The following is a 20,991-nucleotide window of genomic DNA, read 5'->3' as shown; positions in this document are numbered from 1 at the left end:
AATGGATATTTCTACGTGAAAGAGGCCAGTCTGAAAAGGCTGCATACACACTGTGTGATTCCAACGACATGACATTCTGGCCAGGGCAACGCTGTGGAGAATAAAAAGGTCGGGTTGCCTGGGTTGCAGGGAGGGAGGGATGAAGAGGCAGAGCCCAGAGGATTTTTGGGGCGGTGAAACCCAGCTGTATGACACTGATGTGGGGAATCCGCGCCAGTCCACGTTGGTCAAAACCCATAGAATGTACTCCAAGAATGAACCCTGACGGGGACTGTGGGTGAGGACGTGTGGATGCAGGCTCATCTGCTGAGATGGGGGACGGTGATAATGGGGGAGGCTGTGTATGTGTGGGGGCTGGGAGCACATGGCCATCTCTGCACCTTCTGATTGGTTTTATTGTGAACTAAAACTGCTTTAATAATGAAATTTTATTTAAAAAAACAGCACTCACAGGCTGCAGCAATGAAAAGCACTAACGTCTGCCACAGCTGGCCCCCAAATGGCCAACACTTGATTGGCAACTGACGGCCTCCCTAAGTTTTGTCCCCACTTCAGTTCATATTCCAACTCTTCACAGGCCCCCTCCCTAATCCCGAAGGACACCTGCTTCTGGTCAGCCGCCTCCAGCTCCCCAGGCCAACAGCCTCCATCGGGGCTCACCTGGAGCCTTCCCATCTCCACTCTGAAGCTTCCCAGCCCCTTGCCTGCCTTGGAGGCTCTGCCAGGCAGGCCATGGCGGCCGGCTCTCTTGCTACAGCAAGCTCTGAGTAAGTGGCCTCTGCCTGTTCTCATTTGGGAGGTCTTTGTTCCTTTGCATAGTCCCTGCAGGCACCAGTGGGTGGACGTTTGGGCCCTTTCTGGGTTGGAGCTGTGATGACAAGGCTGCTGTGGGCGCTGGTGCACAGATCTTACATGGATGAGTGCCTGCTATTCACTGCGTCTTAAAGCTGGACCCTGCTCTGTCCTTGCCTCTCTGGCTTCCTGGAGCCTCCAGGTAGCCTGATGGGCTCAGGAATCCAGGACCACATACCCCAACGCGGGACAGAGGAAGAGCCAGCTCCCTCCCTCGGGCTCTTGGGTGGGCCTCAGCGCCTCTTTGGGGTTCGCGTCAGGCCTGGGCTCTGCTTGTCATCTCAGAATTTCTTTCTCTTATTCCCTGGAACTGGGGGCGTGAATTCCATCCGGTTTCCCTGTCCTGAATGAGGACCAAGGCTTGTGGGAGACATTGTCCCGCCGTGGAGAGCCCGGACCCCTTCCACCAGCAGGGATGGCAGCCAGGCTCAGGGCTGGTGGCTGCCTCTATCCCAGAGTCCCCCTTGAGCAACTTATGCTGCGGGACACCTTTCTCTGGGCACCTCTGTCTGTACAAAAGCCACCCTCGTTCTGGCCATTTTACCCTGAATGAGGACACATTTTGATTTTTGGGAGGCTTTTGCTGCCATGAGAATTAAGGTTAATGCTTCTCAAAATAGCTTCTCTGCAAATAACTGACAAGCTCACTTGGCCCAAAATGAATCTGAAGGGGAATTAAAAAGCATCTCTTTTCCCAGAAAACAGATTCCTCATTGACACATTTTTTTTTCTCCTGTTGATTTTTCCCTGTTTCCAAAATGGAGCCTTTTTCCTCCGTCTTTTATGCGAGGAACCGGCCGCAGGAAGACAAAGTCCACTTGTCAGCAATATTCTGTGAGTCTCTGTTCTCTCTCCCTCTGGGGTCGCCCTGACAATAGGGCCATTATCAGATAGCTCCCTTATTCCATAGATTTTTCCTCTCCCCTCCAGGGCTAATGAGGAGAAAGTTTGCCAGGCTGGACAAAGATGGGAAGGGCTTTCACTCGTGGAGGCCCAGCGTGGCCAGCTCCAGGGAAGGGCCATTATGCGGAGGTTGTGTACTGTCATTCGATTGCTGTGAGTGACTTTTGGGATCAGGGCCATCCATCAGTTCTGTGATTCACATAATTTGTCCTCTGAGAGCGGAAACGTGTTTCCCAGAGAGAAGCCTTCCAGGCTGTCTCTGGGCCTCAGGCTCCCGGGGCCAAGCCCACATCTGACTGAGGAGGCTTAAGATCTCACCGCCGCTTCGTGAATCACATCGGGAAGGGAAGGAACCTTGAAATATTGAAAGGCATTGCCCCAGCTAGTCCAGCACTGTGTAAACACTTCACGTGGTGTTGTTAAGAACATAAAAATGCTCAACACCCCAGACTCGGGTCTGGGATCTTGTTCTGAGATCAGCCTCTGCGTGTGCCCGTTTGGCTGCCACCAGGAGCTGCCGTTGAGGACCCCGGCCCCCCCCCCCCCCCGCTTCCCTTTACCTACATTAGAGCCTTCTCTGGCCGCTCGGTGGACTTGGGAGGCCCTGGTGATCCCAGAATCCATGCTGAGTAATGGCCCTCACAGCAAGCCACTGATTCACTCATCCCGTCATTCATTCAAGCAAGCAGCCTTCTCCCAGGCATGGGCCCCAAGCCAGGCTTTGGGGGCCGAGAGATGAATCAGGGAGCCCCCAGGAGTCCTCACAGCCCCAAATCCAGTGCATGTGGTATTTTTGGACTCAGTGGACAGAGGCTAAGGGGTGCCCTGCATGACCTGGGGTCTCAAGGTGCCAGTCTACGGGGAGGCTTAGAATCCCTGAGCACTTCAGCTGTGCTGGAGGAAGCTGAGCTAGTTCCCTGCCTACAGCTGCCTCTCCTTCCACAAATGCGAAGGGATAGATACGGGGGTGTCAGACGGGCAGCCCAGGGCTCTTGGCGTGTGGAAGAGGCGCTGCCGAGCCCCCTCCCGTGTGGTCTGGCGGGTGGGGAGGATCTCTTGCTGGTGGTATTATAGGTCCTGGGAGTTCGGGGCTGCTCCCTGGGGACTGGAGTGGCTGAGGAGGGTGGCATGGAGGGGTGGGGGTAGGGAGCTTCAGGGAGTGGGGAGGGGAGGCTGTAGGCAGGAGGGTCTGTGAGGTCTCAGGCAGGTGAGAGGTTCCCATAGGCACGGCCAAGGCGGTAGCTGTGGTGGTGGCTGATGTGAGCAGGTGTCTGGCATCATAAATGTCAGTTTTATAATCAGCCTGGGCCACTCTCAAACAGGGGCCCTTGGAAGAAGATGCTGCTGGGAGATGGTCGAAGGCCCGCGGTGTTGACTCCGAAGCAAGGCGTGTGGGTAATGACTGCCCACCTTCCCGGAACCCCAGCCAGGCCTGTGTTCCAGACACTCGGGGGTGAGGGAGGGGAGAGGTGTAGGGCACAACTCCAGAGCCTGGCAGAACGGAGCCCAGGAGGCATTCAGAGGCCCTGGGTGGGAAGCCAGGTTGCCTGGGGCACATCAGTTCACCTCTGTGTCTGCAGGGAGCCAGTGGGGACCTATGTGGGTGAGACTGTTTGGGGCAATCCTGGCTGGGGAGGCTGGACTCGGCCTGGCTGGACATTCCCCTTTGAGGTTTACCCACCCTAGGCTTCTGGGTCGGGGTCAGAGCAGAATCGGGGTGGGGGATGGAGCCTCTCCCGGAGGCAGGAGGGCCCCAGGAAGGAATGCCAGAGAAGCCCCTGAGGAAACTGGGTCTTCTCCAGCCCCAGGGCCTCTGCTTCCCACCCCCCACCCCATGTGGCTGTCCCTTGTCAGGACAGTGTCAGGCTGTGTGAGGTGCTGGTGGACACAGCTTTCAGGGAGGGCTGACATGGGGAGGGCCACCCTTAGGAAGGGGTGGGTTGAGGACCGGCCTAGAACAGAGGTTCCCAGACCCCAGGCCATGGGCCAGGACCAGTTCTTGGCCTGTTAGGACCCAGGCCGCACAGCATGGGGGGAGAAGTGGTTGAGCGAACCCAGCTTCCTCTGTGTTTACAGCCACTCCCCATCGTCCGCATCATTGTCTGCGCTCCACATCCTGTCAGATCAGCGGCAGCGTGAGATTCTCATGGGAGCGTGAGCCCTATTGTGAACTGTGCGTGAGGGATCTAGGCTGCTCGCTCCTCATGAGAATCTAATGCCTGATGATCAGTCACTGTCTCCCATCACCCTTAGATAGGACCATCTAGCTGCAGGAAAACAAGCTCAGGACTCCCACGGATTCTACACTATGGTGAGTTGTAGAATTATTTCATTATATACTCTAATGTAATAATAATGGGAATACAGTGGATGATATATGTAATGCACTTGAATCAGCCCCAAGCCATCCATCCCCTGGTCTGTGGAAAACCTGTCTGCCATGAAACCAGGTGCTAAAAAGCCTGGGGAATGTTGCCGTGGAAGATCGGTTCCCCCAGCACCTCCAGCAAGGAATGCTGCGTCCCCCGGAGGCCTCGGGGCAAGGCCTGTGGGGTAGGCCCTGGGTCCTGTGCACCTGGAGGCAGGCACAGCTGGGGGACATGCCTGGAGGCTGCTGCATCTATAGGCCATCATGCTTGGCGGAGGGACACACCTGGAGGTCACCGTGCTCACTGCAGGGCTGTCCAGAGAGTTGATGCCTTCCTGAGCTTATTCTTTTCTGGAAAATGGGAATAGCCAGGAGTCTGCCCTGGAAGATGGAGGGAACAACGCTCCAAGGGCATCAAGGCCTGGCCCCGGGACTCCTCAGTCAAGGCCAGGGAGCCTGGACCTCGGCCAAGTCCTGGCTTGCGCCTCCTCTCCCTTCCACAAGCCTGGGGCCTCTCCCTCAATGAAGCTCGCGGGCACCGAGGCTTAGAAAAGCACACAGATTTATTGCATATCAATCTCATGTATAAATTCATTGGAGCATTGGAAAGATTACATTTGGTATACAGTCCTATTCTACAGCATTAACCTCAAAATCAGCTTCTCCTAGGCCTTCTCTTAAGGAAATGTCTCTACACAAGTACATTTGTCTTTATCACAAGCATCAGAATGAAATTTGCAAAGTTGTTCTTTTCATGATTTCCTACACTTCATGTCTCATTTCATTCTTCTCCCACAGCGATTTCCGTATTAATTGGGAACTGTGCCTCTTTTGCGTCGGCAGTTCAGGACTCCTAGTCTCGGACGTAGATCCTAATCACATATTCAATAAGTGCATCTACAGAATTTTCCTTTTAATAAAAATTTCACCAACAGACACGATAATGACCGCTACGCAGGAGTCATGCACAGTTTACTTATAAACAGAAGCAATTTACAATCAAGGGGGACGTGGGGCGAGCGCCAGCCTCCTCCTCAATGGTCTTTTTAAACATTATATGAAAACCGGACATTTACATTTGATTTCTTTTTCAACACTGTACAGTTCTAAAAGAAAAAACAAAACAAAACAAAACAAAACCAAATCTATCATGTAACAATGGCAAAAGGTGGCGGGCGGCACAGGTCTGTGATTCTGCGAGGATTCTTTATATAGACCTTAAGGGACAAAGTCCGTATACACACACGCTTTAAATTACGATTCTGACACCAGGGCTCAGCATCCCTTGTGCTGAAAGAGAAGTGGCAATGCACGTGACGCCAAAGGCAATTGTTAGAATGACTTTTGTTCACGAGTGAATCGCACGTTTGGAAACTCAAGCTGCCTTTTATTTATTTATGTAGTTTTTTTTCCAAAAGTGGTGATATGAACCAGTGACAGAGAAGAACAAAACAAACACAAGTATGGAATGGAAGGAGCTGAGGAGCTCTTCTCAGAAGAACGCAAGAATGTTTTCGTCACAGTATCACTCATTGCTACAGAGACACAGTTTCATGGCTTTTGATACCCGGCTGACCTCCACTGACCAGGAGCAGCTACGTCCTGGCATCCCTGGCTGGGAGGGGAGCCTTGCCCTCCCCCCCAAGGCTGCAGTGCAGGGGCGAGCTCTCCTCTCCCTCCCCTAGGACAGCACAGTGAATATAGCTCAGTAGGTTTCAGTCACTTGGGCAGGGGGACGGGACAGAGGAGCAGGGGACCACAATCCAGTGCTTCGAGGCTTCGAGTCTAAAATACGTGATATGTATTCAGGCAAGTGCTTTGCAGACGCTCACGGGGAAGCGGGGAAGGCAGAGGACACCAGGGCCCTTGGAATTTCCAGGGCTGGACTCTGGGGATGTGGAGGTCTTGGCCAGTCGGGGTCTGGATGGGACAGCTGCAAGCATGGCCTTGTAAAGGAAGGCCTCTCCAGCTGGGTAGTCTCTCAGGCCACGCCATGCCCATCCCAGCCACTGCTCCACACCCCAGGGCCCCATGCAGGGTGCAGGGGCTCGCTCCTCTGGGTTGGAGTCAGTGACATCTTGGGTCCCCCTCATGAAGGGTCTGCCGGGCCCACAGAGGAGCAACCCCATGGGCCCAACCTGGGGATGAGAGCAGGAACTGGTGGGGACGTCGGCTCGCTGGGGGTTGGGTTCTGAGGAGCAGCAGAGGGCAGGTGCGAGGAGGCCTCCTTCGGAATTTCCGTTTGGGGGATGGGGGTTGACAATCCAAGGAGTTAGCATTGGGGCAGCATTTAGGCTGAACGGAGGGGCCCTGGACCCCTGGCTTGCAGCCCTGACCCTGGCCACCTGGCCACAGACACAGCCAGTTGCCTTGTCGCGTCCCTGTCCATGCCACACAGCGACATGGGCCCCTTATAGTGTGGTGACAGTTGAAGGCCAGAATCTCTGAATTCTCACACCTGGGCCGGGCTCCCTGGCCCATGTCATCTCTGGGCACCAACACTGCTGGGCGGAGCAAAGCTGGGAGGGCAAGGCTCGCTGGGGCCTGGGGCCACGCTAAGTGTCGGCGCCATGTTTTGGGGTGCACCAGCCCAGGAAATAAGTGCTGTCTTTGTCAGGGGCAGTAAGAACAGGGCCTCCTGAAAATGCCAAGTGCTGGGACCTGGGGGCTGGATGCTCAGGAGAAACTGGGCTTGCTATCATTTTCAGGGGGACAAAAATATGTGACTTAAAACGTGCAACCAGGACTCTTGGGAAGGGTGGAAGGAAAGAGCGCCGAGAGAAGACAGGATGCTTGGGAAGACAGCTGAAAACGGCGGGATGGGACAGGGAGATCCGGAGAGCAACGGTAAGGGTGGCCCTCATCGGTTCTGCTTCTGCCGAAAAGACGCGCTGAGGGCTCCATCCGTCCGAACGTCCCACTTCAGAGAGATGGGGCCGTATTGCAAAAAAAAAAAAAAAAAAAAGCACACACCTTACTCTTTCACAGAAGAAATCATATAATTTGGGTTTACAGAAATGGGGTGTTTATGTCCGAGGTTGAATTTTTACAAGAATCCCATCTAGATCAAGGAAAACTGGAAATTCCTATGCGGTACCTGGTGGGTCTGACCCAGGGGATGTTGTGGAAACGCATAAGGAGGCCTGAACGGTTGTGTTTGCAGATCCTGAATCCTTCCCGACACACCAGCTGGCTCTTCTGCAGGCAGCTCCCCCGCTGCCCCGGGGGGCCACCCAGGCCGCACGTGGCCCCAGCGCACGCACAGGTGGGTCTCGTCTCGTCACGCCGTGCAGATCTGGCGTGGGAGGGGTCCCTTTCACTGTGATACATCAGGTGGAGCCTCCTGCAGGAACCTCCCCATGGCAAGTCTTCAGTGCAAGCCTGGACCGCCTGGCACCCACAGAGACGATTGTCTTTTGGCCTGGAGCAGCCAGGACATCTCCTGTCACCGCTGGGGACAGCTTGAGATGTCCACGCGTGACACAAACCCACACCAAGGTGGCTTGCACCACTCCTGTTTGTATTTACGCTCTTTTTTTTTTTTTAAGGGCAACGTGGGCGTTTTTTTTCTCTTCTTGTTGGGACACTATCATGATTTTTTCTTCCAAACAATACAAGAAATAAATAGAACACTTGTCTTAAATGCAAATGCAACTGAAACGCAAATTTAACAAAAACATATGATTGTCTGGTAAACGGCAGCAGGGACAGCAGGATTCATGGGGGGGACGGGGGTATTTGGCACATAAAAAATCGCCCCACTCCCACACGACACACAACCTTATTACACGGTTTTGGTCCTTCACCAGATACTTATATTAACATTATTTCTTCACAATAAGAATGTCTAATGCCAAAAATACTGTTAAGGAGGAAATAAAATAAGAAAAGAAATGAATTAGAAAAAATTACAAGTTATATACAGATTAAGGTAAATTCCATCAGGGAAAAAAATTATTATTTGAAATTGGCCCCTATGGGAATAATTTAAAGCCCATCCGAGTGGGGAAGAAGTTGCATCCCGAGAGAGGGAGGCGGCCGGGCCCCGGGGGTTGTGCTGTCTCTGCTGCTTGCGGCAGGTTCCCCCGACGCCCTTCTGTTCTCAAGCTGTGTCTCACCAAGAGCGCACAGGAAGAGCGACGTGGTGACTGTGTCGTCCATCCGGAGTCTCAGGCACAGGTACGGCTTGGTGGCCCGGAGCCATCCGCTGGGATCGCTCCCCAGGGCAGCCACGTGGAGGACACCGGAGAGGCTGGGGTCAGGTGGGAGTTGGGAGACCCAGGACATGGCCAAGGCCCTGCCTTCCGAAGACGGCGGTGGGTTCCGGCGTGGGGTGGCCAAGGCAGGGACAGAGGAGGGAAGGAAGGTGGGTGCCCGGCCACATCTCTGCATGGTGGACTCAAGCCATGGGCCCTCGACTTCCCCGTACAATTGAGGGGTCTTAGGTGGGGGCCTGTGGATTCCTCTGAAGGCCACGTGGCGGCCCTGGCACCAATTCCATGTCACATGATGGCAGGCATGCTCCCCATCCCAGCCTCGGGCAGGCCTGCAGCCCAGGGCACCCTGTCTAAGACTTCCTCAGCAGTCTGCACGGCTCGCGGGTGTGGTCCCATGCCTCTTGTTCTGCCTCGGGGCAGCCAGCGTCACCTTGGTGTATACAAATAGGGACAGAGATAGAAAATTTCTCCGTTATCTACAGTATAAAGAACACGCCCAGGCACAGTGCGGGTTCCCAGGCAGACTCGGGTTTGCAAACGAGCTCAAATTTCAAAGCAATGCAAAATTACTTTTAAAAAACAATTTGCAAGTCATTTTTTGATTTTTAAAAAATACTGTCTATTTTTAAAACCACATGCTTAAATAGACTCTGTAGTCAATACGATTACCAAAAGGGTTATTCTTGTCATTTCATTATAAAAATCATTTGACTGATCTCTCTCTTTTGAGCACACCCGTCTATCCACTCCCTTCTGCGACCCCACGCAGGCACCCAGCAGTGGCCACCAGCTTCTGTCTCAGCGGAGCGTCCACCTGTCCACGGGTGGATTCTGTGTCTCAGCGGAGCGTCCACCTGTCCACGGGTTGATTCTGTGTCCCAGCGGAGCGTCCACCTGCCCACTGGCTGATTCTGCTAGGCAGCTCCGTTGGCTGTCTCTGGACGGCCGCCTGCAGGACCATCACTGAACAGTGTTCTCAAGACCAATCGTTGGAGATTGTGAGATTCTACGGCTGCTTTAGGGACTTTCGGGGTCTGAGTTTCCACTGGAAAAGTCGGAATGAAACATGGTGGGTGGGGAGGATGCTGAGGAGTGGCCACACGCAGGGACGGGGTCCTCCGCGGCTGGTGCCCTCACTCTGGCCGCCGGCCCCCGGCCGCCCAGCCCGTCAGAGGTGGTTGATGGGCTGAAATGCTCCAGACTCCGACGTGGCTCCAGCGATGTTCAACCAAGCGTCCAAAGAGCCCTGGGAGGGGGTGTGGAGAGGAGTGTCTTCGGAAAGGGACAGCATCATTGCATATGCCTGGCGGGGAGGGGATGACACACACACAGGACAGGCAGGTGAGCATGTGGGCAGGGCGGGCCATCCCAGACAGGCAGGTGAGCGCGTGCGCAGGGCGGGCCATCCCAGACAGGCAGGTGAGTGCGTGCGCAGGGCGGGCCATCCCAGACAGGCAGCGCATGGGCAGGGCGGGCTGTTTCACACAGGCAGGTGAGCGTGCGGGCAGGACAGACCGTCCCGGGACGGCAGGGCCAAGCCTCGTCTGTTCCCAGCCTCCCGCAGCCCTGGCCTGGCTCAACCTCGCCCTGGTCCACAGTGGGAAGAGGGAGCAAAAGGGACTAAGAGACCCAGATTCTCTCCGCAGCCTGGAAGAGGAAGACATGAGCAGCCGTGACAGTGGGAGGGAGGAAGGCCACCCGCTGCTCAGAGTGATGCCAGGACACTGGGGTGCCAGTGCGGGGCCTCCTGTGCACACCAGTTCCCTTGGCTGCTTTGGGGTCCTCCCCCTCAAAGCCTCCTCTCCTTCCCACCCCTTCCCCCCAAGTTTTCTCCACTTGGTGATCAGCAGAAACTACAGACACGTGTCTGGTCTAGGAGGGCCCTGGGGGTCAACAAGAGCCACCCCTGCCAGGGGATGCCTGTTTTGGTGACCATGGGGACACTAAAGAGCTGCCTCTGGGACAGGGACGTGCAGCATTTCTGGGCCGATGGGATTCTTAGGAAGTGCAGGTATGTTTCCAGGCATTAGCTCATGGGACATCCTTCTGCCCCCAGCACAGGGCAGGTGGGGATGGGACTCGGGGAGCGTCGTGTGCGGGTTAAGGGCAAGGAAGGTGGGGAAGCCCAACGCTGTCCCACCCGAGTTAACACTCCAGACAGAATTAGTAAAAAGACAAAGACAGACACGCAGACGGCTTTTGCTGAGACCTGGGGCGGACCTGTTTCCTCTGGGAGGGCTGTAGAGAGCTGAATGAGACCCCCAGTCCCTACGTGGGCAGGGCCCTGGGGCCACCTGCCCTAAGGAGAGAAGCTGAGAAGCACCTGGGGCCAACCCTGGTGCCCTTGCTGACCTCATAGCTCCAGCCGGGAAGCAGCGACCGCCCGGCTGGACAGCTCTTCCCGTGGGAAAAATCCGGACTGCAGGCCACTGGGGCCCAGCTCAGAGAGGGAGTGAGACGAAGGCGGCTGGGCGGGCCAGAAACCTGCTCACAGACCTTTCCCACTGAGGACCACAGGAAGGTGAGCTGCCCGTGTCCACGAGTGAGCTCCCTCGTGAGGGTCCCGCCAGGGTCATCGGCTCTCAGCCCCTCCCTGCTGCACCCCAGCTTGCGGGAGGGCGGTGGTCACTGGGGCCTATCTGGAGGATGCAGCACGGGGGCGTTAGTAGTGATCAGAGCTTCCCCAGGCCTGGGAGGGCCACGGCGGGAGGTGAGTGCTGGCTGTCCCCTGGCTGAGGAGGCCAGGTGGGGTGGGGGCGGGGCTCTGGTGGGTACCTACCTGGTTCTTAGCCTGCCTGCACAGTGTATGTTTTAAAGCCTCAGAATCTAAGGTGGAATTAAGCACATCTTTAACTTCAAATGCTTCCTCAGCTGCTCTGCGGAGGTCCAGCCCCTTCCCAAAAGTCGGCATCGGCTCCAAAGCTAACAGACCGCCTTCATGGTCCTCAGCACACCTGCACCAATGACCGGGGAGAGGGAGGGCCTGCTGTTAGCAGCCTGGCCTTGGCCGCCTCTCTGATGCCGCAAGGCCTGCTCCGGGCCTGCATGCACGCCACTGCATCTCTGCCAGCCACATGCACAGGGAGACAGACACACGGACACACAGACACCTGGACGGGAAGCCACACGGATGCAGAAGAGTGACGGACAGAGGTCAGGGCGGGGGTGAGTGCGTGCACACACATCAGGCAGCAGGCAGGGGGCTCAGATCTTTCGAGTGGAGGGTGGAGAAGGAGGCTTCAATGCTCTAAGACCCCAGGCAGCTCCGAGAGGCCCGGGGCTCCCTCTCCCGGGACTCAGGGGCAGCATCCAGGCTGGGGAGGAAGCACCGCCTCCGAAGGGCCTCCTGGGGATCTGGGAATGCTGGCAGTGTCGCCCAAGCCTGATACTGGCGGCGAACACTGAGGACATGGGGAAGTGGCTCTGGCTGGCACAGAATAGTGGGTGCTTGGCCCCTGTGCCCACGGCCCTCTAGGGGCTGCACACGCTGTCCCAGGCTGACGGGCAGCTCTGCTGCAGGGCTGGGGGCCTCCATGTCTGCTCAGTGCAGGGAAATGCCTTCCCCTCCACACTCTGCTTCCAGCCTCCAGGGCCCCTGGGGGTGGGTGGGGGGCTGAGAGCCCCTGACCCTGTTGCCCGTGGCTCAGCCTTGCCCTGGCCTGTGTGTAGGAGCCCCGAGGTGGCTGTGCTGGAGTAGGGGCTGAGCCTGGGATAGGCTCACAAGTGGTTGAAGAGGGAGGTCCCCCTCCCGATGGACGCCCACGTTCCCCCCTTGCCCCGTCCAGGAGCACACGGCTGCCCCCACCTTCGGGTGTGGTCGAAGCCCACGGCCAGGGAGGTGGGTGCTTCCTCGTCCTCCTCGTCCTCATAGGTGGCCTGGGGTTCGGGTGCGGGGGACACCGTGTCGTCCTGCGACTTCCCGGCCAGGCTGTCCTCGTCGTCCTCCTCCAGGTCATCGTCATCCTCCTCCTCCACGTCCTCCTGCTTCTCGCTGGCTAGGCCTGGACACTGGGAGCTGCCGTCCACGTCCTGCATCTCCGGCCTGAAATGACACAGGAGGAGATTGGCCAAGTTCAGGCGTCTCTCTCCTTGCCATGGACCCCCAAAGGCTGGTGACTCGGCTCTGCCCCCACTGCCTCCCCCAACGACCCTCAGCCCCCTTCCTGAGGGAGCTCCCACCGGTCCCCGGGCCCAGCCACTGAGTCTGCAGAGTGAGAGGCATGGAGGCCTTGGGGCGGTCCCAGGAGAGGAGGACGAGTGCTCAGGGTGGTGGGGACGGGGCAAGGCCCAGCGGCAGGCGGCTGTTGTGGCCGTGAGGGCACCAGGGCCAGGCGGTGTTGGGGAGGAAGAGGTGGGCAGTCCTGTGGGGAAGCTGGTCCTGCACTGGTGCGGGGACTGCGCACTGCACGAGAGGCACCCTCAGGGCAGACTTCGGGGGGAAGGATTTCAGGCTGACAACTTGAGGACGTGAGCACTGGCCCGAGAGCCGGGAGCCCCGGAGGGCTCTCTGGGATCTGGAGAGTGAGGGCCCAAAGCCTGTTGTCAGCAGTCTGACAGCACCAGGACAAGCTTGCTTCAGAGCCTGAGGGGACTCTCCTGCAGCCCAGGGCTCTCCTGACTTCCCCCAGGGTCACTGCAGCCTGGCAGGACCCCTCCACTCCGGTTCCTCAGTATTAAAAAAAGAACAAAGTGTGCATGGGCGTGGCTGAGCGTTCTCATTTCTTTCAGGAAGAGCCACTAGAGTTTGGCTCGTCTTCATGTTCATGGCCAAGAGCTGTGTCTTGGGTGGGCTGGGCCCCAGGGGAGCCGAGGGCCCCCAGGCAGGTGCTGGACATGCTGGTAGACGGGCCCAAGCAAAGGGCAGGGCACGCAGTTCTTGGACTGCCCACGCCCAGAGCCCCAGGGCCACTCTTTCTTGTCCTCACTCTGCCTGGGGGCACTGCCCCCCGCCGCCCTGGGAGGTACCCACAGTGCAGGGGAGATGCAGGAGTCCTGCTCTTGGCATCCAAGCAAGAAAGTGACAACGTCTCCCAGTGACTGACTTCCATGTCTCAGACTCGCCTGTGTGCACAGGAACTGGGCTTGGGGAGGCCGTAATCCCCTGGCTCTCCACAGATGCCACGTCTCTATCTCTTGTCTTTCTGCCTTCCAGGATGGACAGAACTCAGCAGGCTTCAGGGCTTGAGGACAGTTCCTCGGTCCTGGTCGCCTATGTTGGGTGCTGGGAGCGTCTTGTATACACATCCATCTCCTCAGCCATGGAGCTGCTGGGATCTGGGTCCTGGTTCTCACCCTGGTTGTTGGTGAGGTGCCCTTGGGTGGGGTTGTCTTTGGGGCCTGTGCCCTCTCGATGACCCGAGGACATGCCCCTCCCTGTCCACTCTGAGGACGGGATGAGATGGCGCAGGATGAGAGCCCAGGCTCATCACATGGGTGCCTTCCTGTCCACTCCGAGGACAGGACGAGATGGCGCAGGGTGAGAGCCCAAGCTTATCACATGGGCATGTGCCGTGAGATCCATCTGGTGGCCCCACGTGGGTTTGCATGGAATCCCCGCCAGCTGGGGGCAGGGGCTTTGCCCTCTTTATGTCTGCTGCACACCCCCTGTGCACAGAGTATTTGCTTTCCAGTGTTGGGGAGTGGAGTGTCCGGCTCGGACACAGAACAGGGCCTGGTGGCTGGTTCGGCTCCAACAGGGAGGACAGTCAGTTTCCCAGAGCTGCCCAAACCAAACCCCACAGTATGGGGGCCTGAAGCAGCAGCCGTGGATGCCTTTATAGCTCTGAGGCCAGAAGTCCAAGATCCAGGCGAGGGCAGGCCGGGTTCCTTCTGAGACTCTGGGGGAGAATCTGTCCCTGGCCTCTCTCCAGCTCCTGCTGCTGCTGGCCCTCCTTGGCCATCCTTGGCAACCCTTGGCCTTCTTTGCCTCTCCTAGGTGACCCTTGGCCCTCCTTGGCCATCCTTGGTGACCCTTGGCCTTCTTTGGCTCTCCTAGGTGACCCTTGGCCCTCCTTGGCCATCCTTGGCGACCCTTGGCCATCCTTGGTGACCCTTGGCCATCCTTGGCGACCCTTGGCCATCCTTGGCGACCCTTGGCCCTCCTTGGTGACCCTTGGCCATCCTTGGTGACCCTTGGCCCTCTTAGGTGACTCTTGGCTGGGAGGCGCATCACCCCGACCTCCGTCTCCGTTTTTCCTTGGCCTTCTCCTCCATGTGTTTTTCTCCAAGTTCTCCCTTTTTTCAAGACTGTCAGTGCCGCTGGATTGGGGCCCACTCTACTCCAGTGTGGCCTCTGCTTAATCCCTCCTTAAAGACCTTATCTCTGAAGAGTCCCATTCTGAAATGCTGGGGGCTGGGACTTCCACCTGGGAATGTTGAGGGACATAATTCAACTCAGGGGTTCGCGGGGCGGCAGGACCAGGATGCCCGACAGGCATGGATCCTTTCTGACGGCAAAGGACAGGAGCTGGTTCCGCAGGAGGCCCAGGGAACGCCCCGCCACCCCAGGGACTGGCTGCCTATGTCCATCTTGCCCTATTCTCATTTTCGACAGTGACGTGGGGGCTCTCAGGACGAGGCCAGTTGGACCTGGGGACTTTGCCTCTGCAGGACGGGCCTTCCGAAGGCCTGGGTCTGTGGCCAGCTGTGCCCATATGTTCTGAGGTGTTGAGAGCCTCCCTTGTCCCCATCCCCAGGGCTGTGAGGAGCAGGGCATGGTGGGCCTTGGCAAAGGCGATGGGGAGGCCCAGCCACACGTCTTTCTCCTGGAGACAGCCCTCTGTCCTGGTGGGGCTTCTGCAGTATGGCCGGGCTGCCACCCTAGCTTGGGGCACGGGGGCCTTGCTGTCTTCCAGGTGGTTCAGCCTCTGCACACACTCCTGCTCCTGGGCTCACCCTGGCAAGGATGCCATCGAAGAATCCTCGCCCGTTCCTCACCTGGTCTTGCTCTGGGAGCTGCAGTTTAGGGGATCGTGCCTGAGGACAGGGCTGTGGGGCGTAGGTAAGGCCTGGCCCATGGCACTTATGGGTCTGACACACAGCTGCAGGGAACACGAACAGCTCCCGTGCAGCTGTCTCAGCATGGCCAGAGCTGAGTTCCCTTCAGGCCGTTGTTCCTGGAGCCCAGCGGGGAATGCAGGGACAACCTTGGGGCTGCAGAGCAGGTGGGGTTGCAGCAGGGTGGAGGTGAGGCTTTTGGGACCATGGCCCATGGCCAGCTTCTCCCCCTGACCTGGGCTCTGATGGAAGAAGATGCTGAGGGCCCTACAGGCGAGCTCACCTACCTAGGAGGGGCAGACTTGGAACGTGGCTTTGCCAGAGCCAGTGTCCAACTGCCTCCTGTGTTTATTGCTTGGACGCCTCTTTCCAGGTACCCCCACTCTCCTAGAAGCAATGACAGGAAGACGCAGCCCTGCCCTGGAGGAGCAGATGGACTCTTAGGGAGCCCGGGTTTCAGGGGGATTATTCCTCACCTGCTGGAGGTGGTAGGGAGTGAGCTGGGCCCTGCAGGTACACAGCCTTAGACCACCCATGGCCAGTGCGATAAGAGCGTGGGCTCTGGCTCCAGGTTCTGGGCCTGAGCAATGCACCTCACTTCCGTGGGCCTCGTTTTCCCTTCTGTAGAATCAGGGGATCACCCCCTCAGGCCTCTTAGAGTTTGGAACATCTTCGGTTCTCTGCCAGCTGGCCTGGCTTTAGCTTTTACACAGGAAGCAGCTCTGCTAGGGTGTCTGAAGGCTCCCCCAGAGTAAGTGGGGCACATGGAGCCCTGATAACCCAGGCTGCACAGAGCACGTGCCAATATTCTTGGATCTGAATTCCCCCCTTGTTCTGCTGCTCTGTGTGTTTATATACACATGTGCACATGCATGTACATGTGTCTCTATGTGTATGCACATGACTGTCACACGTGTATGTGCACACACTGTCCATGTGCATGTACTTGCATGTGTGCACATGCATGTGTGTAGATCTATGCAGATATGTTTACGCATGCACATGTTATGCACACATGTGTGTGCATGTGTGTACGTGCATGCCTTATTTGGGCACCTGCATGCACCTGCATATGTATACATATGTATACACACATGCATCTCTGTGTGCATATGTGCATGTGAATGTGTACATGTACACGGGGCATATACGTATGTGCACGTGTGTGCGTGCATGTGTATTACACACGTGTACACATGTGTATGTGTGTGCATGTGTGTATTTCAAGGTGAAGCATTTTGGTTTGGAAACTTTTAGTGCCTCAGATTAAATCAAAATGTCCTCGAGTTTCAGAGGCACAGCTGAACTTGTGGCCGGCTTGGTCACCTGGCTAGTGTTTTGCGCACATATCTGTTAATAGTGAGGTCAGTAAGCCCAGGGGTGCTTACTCTCATGACTCTCCAGGTGGAGGAACTGAGGCAGACAGCACAGCTTCCCCAGGTTCCCAGAGCCTGGGGGCCTCACCCTCTGTGGTGAGGCCCCCACTGTGCCTTTCTGGATGTGCCAGGGGCTGGTGCTGGGGTCCTCTGAGGGTGGCCATGCAGGGCTGTTGGCCGGGTCCACACCTTACCCAGCCCGAGATAGTTTTCTTACCGTTTCTCTGTTCGCGTTGATGCTTGGTTCATCTCACTATTGGCAATAAAGTTTCTGATTTCTGAGAAATAAGAGTCTTCTTTCTCATCTAAAAGTGCGTGGTTGTCCGACTCTGAGGTGGGAGAGGAGGCGCTGGTCCCCAGGTGGTTCGTGAGGACCCCAGGGTGCTGGCTCACTGCGGAGGGGAGAGAGTGTCAGGCAGTGGCCTCTTGGTGATCCCCTCCCTCCATGGGGCAAACCAGCTGCGAACAGTGCACACTTGGGGTGCTCTTAGGGAGGCAGGTTTCTTAGGGACACTGGAGAGCTCTGGGTTCTCTTGAATGACTACGGTTTGAGGGGTACCTGTTGGCTTCCTGAGGTATCATCTGTGGCCCTCTTCCCTGCCCGGTGCCCCCTCCCCTCCTCTTCCCCTCCCCCTCTGTGGGGCCTGACCTTGTGGGTGGCCCACCTGGTGCGTTCTCGTGCTCGTGCTTCTTGAGGTGCCGGTCCAGGTTGGTCTGCTGCCCGAAGCAGCGGTTGCACAGGTGGCATTTGAAGGGCTTCTCCTTGTTGTGGATGTTCCGGACGTGCCGCTGGAGGTTCGAAGAGATGCTGAAGGAGCGGTCGCAGTACTTACACCTGGAAGAGGCACACGCGCTCCTCAGCGCAGGCTCTGGCTCTGCCTGGCAGGCCGGGCCACAGAGGGTGGGGGGAAGGGAACTTGTGTCCCTGCCCTGCGCCCCGTGCACAGCTTTGCCCCGCCGTGTCCCGGAGGCTGCTGGATATCCCAGCTGGAGAGCCAAAGGCGTCCTGGGGAAGCTGTCCCTAGAAACAGCCCTGACTTCAAGAAGTAGGGGTTCAAGGGCCGGGCACAGTGGCTCACGCCTGTAATCCCAGCACTTTGGGAGGCTGAGGTGGGCGGATCACAAGGTCAGGAGATCAAGACCATCCTGGCTAACACGGTGAAACCCTGTCTCTACTAAAAATACAAAAAATTAGCCGGGCGTGGTGGCGGGTGCCTGTAGTCCCGGCTACTCGGGAGGCTGAGGCAGGAGAATGGTGTGACCCCGGGAGGCGGAGCTTGCAGTGAGCAGAGATCGCGCCACTGCACTCCAGCCTGGGTGACAGAAAGACACTCTGTCTCAAAAAAAAAAAAAAAAAAAAAAAAAAAGCAGGGGTTCATTCTTCTACTGTTCTGTGGGTGGTGGATCCCCCCGGAGAGTGTCCCACGTCCCCTGGGCAGGCGGTGCCCCCGACCTTCCAGCGTCTCCCGCCCTCTGTTGTCTGGTTCTCCCTGGTCCCCAGGCCCCGCGGCCGGCAGGTGGGCCGCCGGGGACGACGTGCTCCTTGCAGCCTCCGGAGGGCGGCCTTGCTCCATGGAAAGACGCACGGCAGGGCCAGTCTCCCAGGTGGAGGTTTCCACAGACCAGCACCCAGACCAGCTCCCTGTGACCTTCCGCCTCCAGCCCTCGAGGTGGCTGGGGGCCCCTGGGCAGGCCCCACCTCACTTGGAGCCTCAGTTTGCCGATCCATTCATGGAGGGCTTGGGGGCTGCCCTGGAGGCTGCTACCTGTTGGCTGCCTCCTCTATTAAGGACACAAAGATCACACTGGCCCCTTTGAGCACTACCAGCTCCGGGCTCGGCTTATCTTTACTCCCCCAGGGTGGGCAGGGCTGCGGCCAGCCTGCACCACGCACACGGGAAAGTTGGGATGAGACCCCCTTCCTCCATCTGGCCTCCACGGCATCAGGCAGAGCAGGACTCTAACACCCTGAGCTTAGCAGAGCAAGGCCTTTTGCTGCTGGAAAGTCATCACAACGAGCGATCGAGGAGGGCTGTGTGTGGAGGTTCCCCCTCAGCGTGGGGCCCTGGCACTGGGAGTGACCTCCACAGCCACACGTGGTGACCCCGCAGGCAGGAAAAGGGAGGGTTGTTCGCTCTCATTTTGGAGAGCGGGGCTGAGAGTTAGGGGGCCTGAGCAACACGTGCATTGAGCAGCAAGAAAATCACGCCTGAAACGGAGAGGGGGAGCTGGGCATGAGCTAAGGAGGAACCCCACGAGCTCTGCAGACGCACATGCGCTGCCTCTGTGAAGACACAGCCTCCTCCCTGGGGGGTACCCGGGGCGGGCAGGGCTGGCTTACTGACACCCGGCTGGGCTGGGCGACGGTGAAGGGAACCCTGACTGCTTGGTTTTCAGTTGCACGTGTGTGCTTGGCGTGTGCATGTGTGCCCCGCCTGTGTGTGCACATTTGTGTGTGCTCTTGGCTATCAGAACGCCCACAGGGGTGCTTATCTGATCCCAGAGGCACACACACACACTTGAACATTCTGTTTATATGATCGTGCATTTTCATATTTTGAAAACAAAACAAGCTCCATGATGTCCACGGCACAGCACACAGAAAGTCCATCCGATGTGGCAGGATTCTGGCAGGGGGGGCTTGGCAGCAGCCAGAGACCAGGCCAGGGCCTCTGTGGGAGCCTCTGTGGAGGCACCAGGACTGGGCAGGGTTTGTTCACCCAAAGGGGGCGTGGCTGTTTTAAGCACAGTGGCCTTCATTCCCACAGAGGACAGGACTCGGAGAGGCCCCACCCCGCCCCGACCGGTGCTGGTAGCCCTCTCCAGTGCAGCATACGGGTCATGTGCCCTTGTCACATGGATGGGGATGTGCCTGGCGACACTCGGGAGTCCTGGCCTACCAGACCGGGAGGGGGTGTGGTTCAGCCTTCTCGGCGCGGTGCTGCCCTGTACAGGAGGGGCCTGGACTGGTGTTTGCTATCACAAAAGCCTGGCGAGGGAGTCTGACCGCCATCAACACACCCGCAGGGGCCTCCCCGAGGCAGGAAGCTGCAGTCCCGCACCTTCCGGGCCCAGGAGCTCAGCATTCCCCACACGGAGGGGCTGTGGCCGTGAGAAACTGTCCTTGGAATCTCAGAGCCTGCGAGTCTCCCCCGCTCCCCAAGCTGCCTGGTAGAACCTAGGAAGTCTGATAATGGGTCCCCTAGAGAACGGAGGCAGTCCCGGGAGAAGGGCCCTCCTCTCCCACACCTGGCCATGGCATTTCCACGTCCCACCCACTTCGCCCCTGGCGCTGCCCTGAGGCTTCATCCACTCAGTTCCCGAATCTTCCAACTGTTGCCAGAGGTCAGGCTCACTCTGGCCTCTTCCACGGGAGACAAGCAAAGAACCATTTGTGATGGAAGTCCCCAAGCTCCCCCGAAGTGACCCTCAACCTTCTCTGCCCCTGAACCCAGGGGCCCGGCCTGTGGGCTTCTCTGGGAGCCCCTGCTCCTCCCCAGGTCAGCTGAGCTGCCTCCGGGTACCCAGGTCCCAGCCTCTCCTCCCGCAGCCCAGTGACAGGCAGCGCCCTGGCTTGTACTGGCCATCCACAAAGCCTGCCCTGGGCGGCGCTGCAGTTTTGTGTTACTCGGCCTGTGAACTCACACAAGAGTAAGGTTGAGGATGGAGCCCTTTCGGCAGCTGGGGTGGAGATGCTTGGGTGCCCCCCTACCCGACATGTCCCACACAATCTCCGGGAAAGGAGGGATTTTACACCCCCGAATGCATTTTCTCACATCCCCCACCCTGATACATCCTTAGACTGGAACGGTGGTGCCCGGCCCTGGGACCGCCCAGCTTTTGAGGCTGACAGACTGCCGAGAAAGGACACACTGGACCCTGCGTCTCCAGCCCAGATGCAAATTCAGGCCCTGCCCAGCCAGAGGCTTCCCACCCAGCTGGGGCCATGTGCCCCTCTGGCATGTGGACGCAGCCCAGTCTGTCTGCCTGCCTGATTGTCTGCCTGCCTGCCAGTCTGCCTGTCTGTCTGCCTGTCTGTCTGCCTGCCTGTCTGTTCATCTGTCTGTCCATCTGCCTGTCTGTCTGCCTTCCTGCCTGTCCACTCTGCCTGTCTGCCTTCCTGCCTGTCCACTCTGTCTGTCTGCCTTCCTGCCTGTTTGCCTGCCTGCCTGTCTGCCTTCCTGTCTGTCTGTTTTCCTGTCTGTCTGCCTACCTGTCTGTCTGTCTGCCTTCCTGCCTGTTTGCCTGTCTGTCTGTCCACTTGCCTGTCTGTCCACCT

At 57.8% G+C, this 20,991-nt stretch overlaps 1 protein-coding gene and 2 long non-coding RNA genes across 5 annotated transcripts in view; 2 read left to right on the top strand and 1 right to left on the bottom strand.

Annotated features, from left to right (window-relative positions):
• The first annotated feature begins 403 nt into the window (after nucleotides 1-403).
• On the top strand, nucleotides 404-3,144 carry LOC126943750 (uncharacterized). The gene is made up of 3 exons (XR_007721841.1): nucleotides 404-767; nucleotides 1,617-1,686; nucleotides 3,078-3,144. It is a non-coding gene; the product is annotated as an uncharacterized LOC126943750 (long non-coding RNA).
• A 3,964-nt stretch (nucleotides 3,145-7,108) lies between these two features.
• The window catches only part of PRDM16 (PR/SET domain 16), a 368,708-nt gene continuing 354,825 nt past the window's right edge, over nucleotides 7,109-20,991 (bottom strand). Inside the window, exons 13-18 of one of the 3 annotated variants that reach the window (XR_007728673.1) lie at nucleotides 17,378-17,547; nucleotides 16,930-17,104; nucleotides 12,146-12,382; nucleotides 11,120-11,294; nucleotides 9,235-9,643; nucleotides 7,109-9,194 (exon numbers count right to left, since the gene is read on the bottom strand). Coding sequence is in view for 2 of the 3 variants with exons in the window: in XM_050803184.1 (XP_050659141.1) it covers nucleotides 9,509-9,643; nucleotides 11,120-11,294; nucleotides 12,146-12,382; nucleotides 16,930-17,104; nucleotides 17,378-17,547 (892 nt within the window). In the remaining variant the exon portion in view is untranslated. Of the gene's footprint in view, nucleotides 9,644-11,119; nucleotides 11,295-12,145; nucleotides 12,383-16,929; nucleotides 17,105-17,377; nucleotides 17,548-20,991 lie in introns of all 3 variants that reach the window. The other 2 variants (XM_050803184.1, XM_050803301.1) reach the window with 2 other exon arrangements.
• LOC126962454 (uncharacterized) lies at nucleotides 9,765-12,509 on the top strand. The gene is made up of 4 exons (XR_007728694.1): nucleotides 9,765-10,351; nucleotides 10,700-10,861; nucleotides 11,212-11,505; nucleotides 12,292-12,509. It is a non-coding gene; the product is annotated as an uncharacterized LOC126962454 (long non-coding RNA).

The sequence above is a fragment of the Macaca thibetana genome, chromosome 1, assembly GCF_024542745.1.
Source record: "Macaca thibetana thibetana isolate TM-01 chromosome 1, ASM2454274v1, whole genome shotgun sequence".
NCBI lineage: Eukaryota > Metazoa > Chordata > Mammalia > Primates > Cercopithecidae > Macaca > Macaca thibetana.
Note: the sequence above shows the minus strand (reverse complement) of the source record. Positions and strands in the feature narration are given on the sequence as shown.